Source organism: Pocillopora damicornis, chromosome 10 (genome assembly GCF_964200805.1).
Source record: "Pocillopora damicornis chromosome 10, jaPocDami1.2, whole genome shotgun sequence".
NCBI classification, from domain to species: Eukaryota; Metazoa; Cnidaria; class Anthozoa; order Scleractinia; family Pocilloporidae; genus Pocillopora; species Pocillopora damicornis.
Window position 1 is genome coordinate 6,168,199 of NC_142679.1, and position 10,729 is coordinate 6,178,927.

Consider the following 10,729-nt stretch of genomic DNA (forward strand, 5'->3'; position numbering starts at 1 on the left):
CCATTGGAGATACGCAATGCATAGCGTTTACTGTGTGTTTGCGCTGCTTCATATTTCCTATTACATAGTAACATATCAGTCTGGGAAAAAAATTTGGAAACAGTATACAAAGATTGATTTTGCTCTCAAAATAGTAATCTCATGATTTCTCGAAACTCAAGGTGACGCCACTCTGTGAATGCTTTAGCGTTATAGCGCTGCTTTATATCAAGGCGAATCCCGTACAGGTTTATGTGTGAAAGTTTTCGGGAAAAGTTCTCTGGACTTGTTACTATTTAGTTATGTAGGTATTCTGTAGGAGCTATTTGTAACAACTTTTTCAGGTAGATATGTCAGTCAGCTGATGCGACTTCATAGAACGTTCTCTTGATGTAGAAAGAAATCCAAAATTAACAGCGGAGCCCGCATCACGTGCAGCGAAACTCCATACTTGTAAAAAATTGTACTAATACTAGTAGTTTCCTAGGGGAGTGAGGTACTGAAAAGTAACTGATAATATACTTGAAAGTTACAGTGCCTTTCTTTTTTCAGTATACGAACAATGCCATGATAGCAAGCTCTATTTTGTTAATAGGAGCGGAATATGTCAATTTTATTTTGAGTCACAACTGCCCAAAATGATTTCATCAGCTTAACGTTTTTCTTAATCTAAAGCTATGTAAATTATTGAAGATTCTTTAATCGGTACATTGTCCTTGGGTAGTCGTTAACAACTGGAATACTTCTGTGAAATGGAAAGGTTTCGAACCTCTGAGGCCAATATTGTTTGCTTCCTTTTTGCTGCTCTTGTTTGCTAGGTTATTTAATACCTGTGGGGGAAATTCCCATAGTATTTTCAACTCTCAAACTAAGTTGTAAGTCTCCTTATTTGGCCATATTGTTCAAAATGAAGGGGTATAACACATTTGAGATTTCACAATTTTCCACAAAACAGGATTGTTCCTCGGCGTTTTTTTCAATTGGACATAATTTGTTCCAACTGTTTGCTTTGCAGAGTTTTGTGATTGACCTTGCAATCTTGTGCTAGACACTCGGCCAATCAGGAGCTTTCATTGTTCCCTTGTGATACTTTCCTTTGTTCTGATTAGCCGTCGTGATTTCAATAGAAATGTGTGCAATAAGTTTCGTCTAGTGATGGCCTGTTTGTCTCATTCTTATTTTTAGACGCAATTCGCCGTGGTCATAGTGTCTGGCTTTTTTTCCTTGCTGGACCACGGTTGTAAATATCCAACTTGGGCGAAATGGGTCATGGTGTTTTACACCTTCATTATGATGGGATTGTTCACCAACTTTTACATAAAAACCTACCTGCAAAATAGGAGTAATAAAGAGAGCGGCAAAAAGAAAGCATAGACTGGACTGGCGTGACTGGATACCGGAATGGACGAGCAAATGTCACTCAAATTAATTATTTTTGTATGTAAATTTTGGATATTTAATTTCTTATTTAACGGTGATGGGTTGACAAAGTTGAAGAATAATTATCAGGGAAACTGAATGGAAGAAAGACAGAATTTGTTTTGGGCAAACCATTTTACATTTTTGAAGTCGTAGCAGTAGAAAACCCTATGAATGAACAAAGAATGATATCTTTTACATAAAATATTTTATTATGCGACCCGTACAGCCTCGCACGTGCCTTTAATAAAAAAATTTCGTTAAAAAATCCTCGCAAGAGGGCCGTACGTGGTGGTGCCGTTAAGCAGGGCCGTAGAAAACCATACAACCCAGGCAGATGCGAGCTTAAATAATTGGCTCTCGGTCATGACGCGCGAACCTGGCTGCGCTCGGACCGTACGTCATGACCATGAGGAAAATATTTTCCCGTTCGACCCCTTAACTCAGTCAATATGTACGTAGTTACACATTTATTGTACTTCCATACAGTGTAAACGATATTCGTGTTTTTTCGGATAGCAAGGTGTATGTAAAATTAATTTACGATAGGTTTGATGTTTGCAAAAAAAAAAGTACGAAGCCCCGATATAAAAACGTTTCTCTTTTTTTCTTTCTTTTTACCTTGAAACTTCTATTACCGGAATAACATGCAGAAAACCGGCCTATCCAATTGCAGGAAACGACCAATATTTTCTGAATTTTTTTGTCGTTTTTGCTTGCGTTAGTTCTAAAAGCCGATTGTTAGAAGTGTATGAAGTTGAAACCATTGAATAAAGAGGGAAGGTTTCTAAAGAAACTGTGGTGCTGCGTCAGTGGGGAGGTATTGCAAAATATTTGGTTTTATCAACTGAGTTGATGGTGTAAATTGGCCACCGTAAAGAGTCTTTCAAGCTGACGTCTCGAGCGGTAATTCTTCGTCAGAGCACTAATTGTTAAAACTGAATTTGTTTTAAACCTATCGTTCGTTTCATTTAATACAATTTTTTTGTTTTCTTTTGGTAACCTCTTAACAGTAGTGGCTCTGTAAGTTATACTGAAAACACTTCTTTCGATAATAAAATTGGTAGCGTGTTTGAACTTTTCAATCTTAATTAAACCATTGTGCACTTTTTGGATTTGATGAACATGTAACCTCTCCCTATAAGATTCATACATTATTCAGCAACAAGTAATGAGAATACTCAAACTTTTCAGGTAGAAATTATTGTGATCCAACACCAAATTTCTCATAACTTTTTTAAAATAAATATGCATATGCAAGATGAAAGAATAAAGAATCAGATCTTCATGAGTTAAAACGCTTTTTTTTATTAGCCATTCAAGATAAAGTCGATGGAAAATGAATGCTAGTAATTCTTAAATTCTTAATATCGGGGGAAAAATGAAAAAAAACTGAGTTGTAAAACTGAGCATTTGATTGACGAAACTCATTAAAATCTCTAATGGTTATCAAAAATGACGATGGGAATCCAAGAAAACAACGACAAGTAAACAAAAACAACAAAATAAACGATTAAATCTTGGTATTCGTAGGCCTTCAATACCATGAATAGATTTCGAACTTTTTATCATCGTATTGCAGCAGTAAAATACTGTTGTTATGCAAAAGGAGTTAAAAAAAAAATGTAATTTAAAAAATACGCTCGGAACACTTCTCCTCGAATCAAGGTATCCGTAATTTCTCAGTAACGTCATTTTCTCTGTTAGCTCACGGGAGGAAACTCGTGGTGCCCAAAACGAAACTGACTTATATTTTCTGTTTTGTTTCTTTAAACAGACTCAGTTTGTACTTGTTTTGGTAGAGATTTGTGTGGCGTTGCACCTTGATTGCGGCTACAGTCGAAATCTGCTGTATGTATGTGCGGCTTACTCACTCTCCCTGCTTGTGCTGTTTGCCAATTTCTACATTAGATCTTACCTCGACAGAAACAAAAAATCCGAGTGATTAATGTAGTGGATAAGAGTTTTTGTTCTTCCCCCTTCCATTAAATTTTCACTTCTCTGCCGGATGTTTTCTGTAGGTAATTTTTTTGATTTAAAAGTAAAATTTTTAAGTTATCAAACAACAGTCAGAGAACTTGAAGATTTAAAAAAGAACGATTGGCTGCGCAAATCTACTTTGTTTAAATCATTACTCTCAACTTCATTGCTAAGAACATTTACTAAGCGAAAGGTGTGTTTTGGTGAAACAAAAGCTTCCCTAATATGAAGTCTTTTTGTTTGTCAGTTTGTCTTAGACGCGGTGTTCAAATGATTAAAGTCGACATTCCTTGCAGTATCACGCGCGATAGAGATGTTTGCAGTTATCAGTTTAAGTATTCTCGTGTACAAATATCGCAGTCGTGGTAAAGATCATGTATAAAACCCCCCTTTCCTTTATTCCATAGCCACCTTGGTTCCTCCAAGGCTCTGTAACGTCATCCCTTTCGGCTTTCTCTCCACTAACACCGGTACTCTCGCGAGATTCCCCACATGTTACCTGTTGCACGTCAGGTTCTTTGAATTGTCTTACACGCGAGTTTTATCTACAGACTTAAAAGTTCCAACTACCTTGTGATTATAATGCACAGAGATACTACGTGATTGTACTGCCCAGTAGTTTTCATTTGAATGGTGACACACACTAAGGTTTTATTCACTAGTTTAAAGTTATAAACACCGTTTGTTGACTTATAATATATAAATATACCTCTTACTTGGAAAATGTCTTTTCATGAAATGCTATCATTTAATGTGTATGCATGAATTTTTACAAACATCAAAGATTGAATAAAAAAAATTGAAAAAATTCACCAATTTGTATGTATCCATTTATTGTAGTACAGCCCAGTTCACAGACCAAGCTCTCTGTTTAAAGTATCTCGTCGCAACCAAAGCGTGACAAATTTGTTCTTTCCTGATTTTGTTTCTCTAACAGACTTAATTTATGCTCATTTTGTTAGAGATCTCTACGGCTCTGTACCTTGATTGTGGCTTTCAGTCGAAACCAGTTGTATCTCAATGGCATTTATTTGATCTCTCTGATCGCACTGTTTGCAAACTTTTACATTCAGTCTTACCTGACAACAAAAAGTCCGAGTAAAAAGTGCCCCAAATAGTTGTGTTTAATTTCCTGGTCAGAGCACGGTGAATCATTTCTTTTATTTTGAAAACCGCTCCAAATTTGTGATTTCTACTAGCAATTGATTGCCGAGCTGATTGCAGAATAAGTAACCACACTTATGTGATAGCATTAAAGAGTGCATTATGCAATGGGCATCATGCATTATGAAGTATGTGATTATAGTAGGTGCATGATAAGTTTAGAGAAAGTTTCAGAGCATGTGGCTTAGTTCTAATTTGAATTAATAATTAAAGTAACAAAATGGCAGCCAAGTATGTTTGGTATGTCGAGAAGTACTCTTAACAATCATGTGATACCAACCTTAAGCATGGTGGAAATAGAATCGTCTTGCATGAAATTTTGGTATGTAGAAGTAGGCAGGTGTGCACATTGAGATCTACCAGTTTATCTAGGCATGTCGAATTCGTTCCAGAACGTTTCTTTATCAGTGTGATTATGATATGTAGCCAAGTCAAAGAATCGCTATCAGATGAATTTCATTTTCAAAATGATGTGCAATTTTTTCATGATAATCTCGTAATCGCTCGTTTCATGGTAAGATTTCGAGGCCATTGAAATTTAGGAAGTCCTGAAAAAACTTTGCAGTCAATATAGCTATTGCATTGCAACATTAGGGGGAATATTGTGTGATTCTCAGTAGAAACAAGACTTCACGGTCATTGCATATAGACCGTTTATACGACAGTATAGGGACATAGGGACATAACAAATGAATATAAATTTAATGAAAAATTACAAAAAAATGTAGTGCTCAGTCGCTTTCAATTAAAAGGTCTAAATCTATGATTTTATATACAAACTTGATCGTTTTTACCACCTTACACATAAAAAGTAACTTAAAGTACCACTCGAAAGTAGTGCTCAGTCGTACTACAGTATAGGGGCATAGGGACATAACAAATGAATGTAAATTTAAAGAAAAATTACATAAAAATGTAGTGCTCAGTCGCTTTTAAAAGTCTAAATCTACCTGATCGTTTTTACCACCTTACACCTAAAAATTAACTTAAAGTACCACATGAATGTAGTGCTCAGGCGCTTTCAATTAAATGGTCAAACTCTATGATTTCATATAAATACCTGAACGTTTTTTACCACCTTACACATAAAGTACCATTTGAAAGTACTGCTCGGTCGCTTTCAATTGACTCTATCGTTTTTTTCTACATGCTACATACTGTAGCATGTACTGTACTGTAGAGCTTAGTAAGAACTGTCAAAAATAGCTGAATTGATCTCCAAATGCCTTAAGGAATCGTGCCTGACGATCGACGCATTTGATTTTTCGCAAATTTTCTAGTCTTGTTGTGGGGGACCAATGTTTCATACCTAATCAAGATATTTCTCCTTTTCGTTTTAGATCCAATTCTTGTGCGTTATTTTACACACATCCAATGCTATTCAAAAAAATTGTGGATTCCCACATGGTCCTCTGTGGCTACAGACTGGCTACATGTGCTCTCTTTTTGCCTTCTTCATCAACTTCTACAACAAAGCTTACGTAGCAAGTAAAAAAGAAGATTGAAACTTAGACTTTGTAACTCTACCGTAAACTGCCGCATTTAAGCCCTGGGTTTAACTTCGTAAGAAGCTTTACTACATTTCGCATCTGTGCCGTTTATTATAACCTTTTTTCATGGAAAATATATAAGAAGGTTATATTTAAACGAAGTTAAGAAGGTATTTTAGTTATTTAAGAAGGTTACTAGGTATCGAGCGTAGAAGAATATATATTTGAACATATATATGTTAGTTTTTCACAGTGAATTTATCGATCAGTTGAATCTATATTTTTATTGATCTTTAATTCAGTTATCAAATTACATTTACAATTGGGCAGTACTCTTTTGAAAATGTCAAATCATGATTACTGATGGAAAGAGATCGACAAACCTACATTTAATTGTTGAGTATAGAACCGAGAATGTTACAAAAGTAAGTTATTTTAAGTTATTAATATTATTTTTGTATAATTACTCTTAATTTATTTTTTTATTATGATTTTATATAGATGTCATTTCCGCAAAATTATTGATAAAATTTATTAGTTCATACTAAAGCAGTGGATAGCGTTGGAGGTGCACACTGAATGGCTTCTCAAACTCCGAATATCCTTTGCTATCCACCTCCAAGCTACGCTCGTGAGATTTGCGCCCGACAATAATGTAAACTTAGCGGGAGTAAACGAGTTAAAATCTTCTTTTTTGTGCTATGTTATCTCACTATTTTAGTACATACTAAAACAAGCATTTACCTCAATGTCAGGGGCTAGCGGTGCACGTCCACCTCTAGCTGCCTCCACTTCAGTAAATAGTTGCTTGTTATTTGATATATGATTTAAAGTATTCTCATTAACTTTTTGTAAAGAACGAATACAGCAGTTATAAATTGATAAATGTTATTTTTGTGTATCGGCAGTTATTATATCATTTGGAAAAAATATTAAGTTTATTATGGAAGAACACATCCCAATTGTCTTCTTTCGTCTAGGACTGCTATTTGGGCGTTAAGTTATGACTGTCTCTCAAACATCTCTTGGGGTAAATTCCGCCGAATTCTTTAGAGCGACATTAAAAGTCTGAAATAAACCAAGTAGAGCGCTTGGACATGGGTGAAACTGTTTGATACGGTTAGTTTTCAAAGTTCGGAAAGTAACGAATAAGCCAAGATATACGAGTACGCTCCTGGTATTTCTTTCAAATCTTACCCCAACAGTACCATCATAAATTACGCTCGACAAATTAAGTTTGACATCGTTTCTACAAATTTATACATTTATTGATTGTTATCCCTTCGTTTTGTAAAAGTGCACAGTTGACTTCCGGCTATGGTCTCCTCTCGGACTTGTTCAATTGTCCCATGATAGCATTATTTGCCTCTATTTTCGTAATGAAAACGCTGATAATCAGGCCCATGTACTTTAAGTTGGCACGTATTTTTGAGGGAAGAGTCGGTTTTAGATGGTTGAATGCTTTTTATTTTCTAGGAGAGCAAACGTGTTTTTCGGTGAGGAACAATTATTATGGAAATGAACGCTTGGTACTCTTTGAGAGGGTCTTACAGTGTTCAAAATTGCTTTCCTAAAATATATTTCTAAAATCAACCTTATTTCAGGTCTGTAACATTCGAAAATACTCCTGCATTAGTGAATCTAAATGGTCATGTTCCACTATTCACCAAAGCCCTTGGGGGCCTTCCCTTCCCTTTGGGTTCTTAGTGGATAAGTTGTTTATTTTTTGATAAAAACTGACTGACTGACTGACCGGCTGATCAACTGACTGATAGACTGACTACCTGGATGACTGACTGACGGACTACTTGACTGATAACCTACTTATTTGTTTATGAATTCATTTATTTGCTCATATATTTATACATCTGTTTATTTATCACTTTATTTGACAGCTTCAGTTCGTTTTCATCGTGATTCACGCGACCTCCGCTCTGTGCATAGACTGTGGCTTTAGCACGAAACTGTTGTGGACCCAGTGGTTGTACTGCATCAGTTTGATTTTGTTGTTTTCAAACTTCTACCTTCATGCCTACCTCAGCAAAAAGAAGAAATCAGAATAAAGGAAACACACAAATCGTATGATTTTCTTCTGTGTTCTCCTCACTTTTTCAGTACATCCTCAATGATTATTTCTTAACGTAGGCCTTTATCTTCCACAAGTTATTAGCGTGTAATTTCTTCCCACAGTGCACAAGCAATAGCGAACATTTGTAGAACGTAGAAAGTCCATTTATTAAGAGGGTCTCATTGATGGAGCAAATTTCAGTTGAGTGTCGTAGAAACAAAACCATACTTGTCGCAACAACCATTCAGAGGAAAAGAAGACGTCACAAAGAGCCAAAGAGAACGCAAAGCAAAAACAACCTAAACTGCTAACCGTAGGAATACGCAAGTAGCCAAGTCGAATCTGATCTGGACTTAACACTTACCTAAGTGAGGCAAACGGATTACTTTCGACACTCAATTGAAGATTGTCAATAGCACGATGTATGGGTAAACGTTACTGGTATTAATGTTTCTAAAAGGATTATTGCAGTTGTATAAACGTGGTAAAATTTAAGGTCTTGAGGTTGTTTGTCTTTTGTTTTGTTTTTGATGTTTTCCTTTTGATAATTTGTTTTAAATTTCATTCGAAATTTAATGGCGGCTTGTGCGAATGTCACAAATGAATAACAATATCGACAACAAAACAGCACTTTATGCGGAAGTATTCGGGAAAAAATGAAAGAAAAAATATATTTATACAATTTATATACAATAAAGATTCCGTCTACAATTGGAACTGTAATTTATTCACTCATAAACAAACAATTTTTAAGATTAAAAATTTTTAACAATTTTTTAAGAGATAAGCAGCAATATTTTTCCTTTTTTTTTATATAACTTTAGTATATTTTATGTAACTCGCGCAAAATATTATGCCTGTATGTATTTATCACTTTAAACAGTAAACTAAATTATGTATTCTGTGTCTTGAGTTCTGCCGTTTATTTCAGTTAATGTAGTTTTTGATATCAGGGAAGTTTTATTTAACAAGTTCCGTAATGATTAGATTCTCATATAAGGAGGATAAGCAGCAATGTTTTTTGTCCTTTTAATTTTTTGATAGGTCTAGTAAATTTTATGTAACTCACGCACAATATTATGCTTGGATGTATTTTTCACTTTGAATAATAAACTAAATTTTGTATTTTGCGTCTTGAATTTTGTCGTTTATTTCATTTAATACAGTTTTTGATATCAGGAAAATTTTATGTAACAAATACTGTGATGACTCGATTTTCACTTAGCGCCTGGGGCGCTTATTTACCACTGGTACCTTAAAGGAGGTCGCTTTTTCGAAACGGCGTTTATCAGGGACAGGGTGCTTATTCCCTTTTTGAGAAATAGAAGAATGCGAAACAAAGCTTTGATGTTTATTTGCAGAAGATCAAGAAGGCTGGAAAACGGACTGGTTGTCACTGAATCCTTCCTAGAACGACTGGTCACGCATTCATCGCAAAATTTTATGTCGAGATGATTCGTTTGAAGGAACTGTATTCATATCAACATAATAGCTAAGAGACTGAGACGTAGACCTCTGTAATTTGTAATGAGGCTTGAGCATGCAATTAATGGCAGTTGAACTACGGTTGATCTGATGATGTACATGTATTCTAGCAGTGCTATCACAGAAACTTGAGTAAGGCCACTTGTTGGAATAGGGGCGCTTTTGTTTTAGGGGCGCTCACTCAGTAGGGGCGTTTACTTAGTAGGGGCGCTTATTAGAATAGGGTGGCTTTAACAAAAAAACAAAAAAACAAAAAAACTCGAGGGAAGTGCTTATACAGAACGAGGGTGCTAAATCGAATCATTACGGTAGGTTCCATGCTGCCGTTGGTCTATTTAGTAATTATACAGGAGGGGCTAGTAAAAGATTTTTTTACCTGTACTTCTAAAGCATTTTACTGTGCCTGCAGCACTTCTCTTCCACTCTTAATTACTAGAAACCCCCAAAAGCGTTCTTAAAATTGTTTGCCCGACAGTACATTTTTCAAATTACGTCCCTTAGCACCCAATCCGTCTTCCTTATACATGCCTGAAAAGTCAGACTCTGAGAATGTTCAAGAATAAAGAATGTTTGTAAATGTTGTTGCGATCATGTTTTATTTCCAAAAGAGTATATGCCTACGTGACCGAGGCCTAAAGCTCCAGGATATTTTGGTGCCGGTGAAATTTTTTTTAAATTGATATATTTAGCGACGAAAGCAGCCTACAAAATGGTATAACAAATTTAATTTTCAATAATAATAATGAGACCAAGTTCGATTTCTGGCACGTGTCTTTGCACGTGAACATGCTTTGCAACATCGAGTAGTACTTCTCTTTAAGCTACTTATTTAACGGTGAATTTTTCTTTCACTCGGTTTCCTTCGAGGGTACGCTTTCTGGAAATATGGTGGAAGTATCTGGTTTTATTTTGGGCGAGGTGTTCGCTTTGAAAGGTACACTGATACAGAAATAGCAGCAGTTATATAACTGCAGTATCTAATTAAGGGCACGTGCCTCCTCACGAGTGGTCTTACAGTTATGTAATGGAGAGTTGCAGCTGCACTCTTAAATTTTTAATAGCCAATAATTGAAAGAGGTTTGGAGACTCTTCATTACGAAGAGCTCGTAGATATTTACAATTCCTTTGCGGTTAACCTTTAGTA

The 10,729-nt window shown here is 35.6% G+C and overlaps 1 protein-coding gene across 1 annotated transcript in view; it reads left to right on the plus strand.

Annotated features, from left to right (window-relative positions):
• Positions 1-9,230, plus strand: part of LOC113684908 (very long chain fatty acid elongase 4) — a 20,770-nt gene extending 11,540 nt beyond the window's left edge. Inside the window, exon 9 of the mRNA XM_027202326.2 lies at positions 7,928-9,230. Within this exon, the coding sequence (XP_027058127.2) occupies positions 7,928-8,095 (168 nt within the window). The 3' untranslated portion in view covers positions 8,096-9,230. The remainder of the gene's footprint in view (positions 1-7,927) is intronic.
• Positions 9,231-10,729: the final 1,499 nt, after the last annotated feature.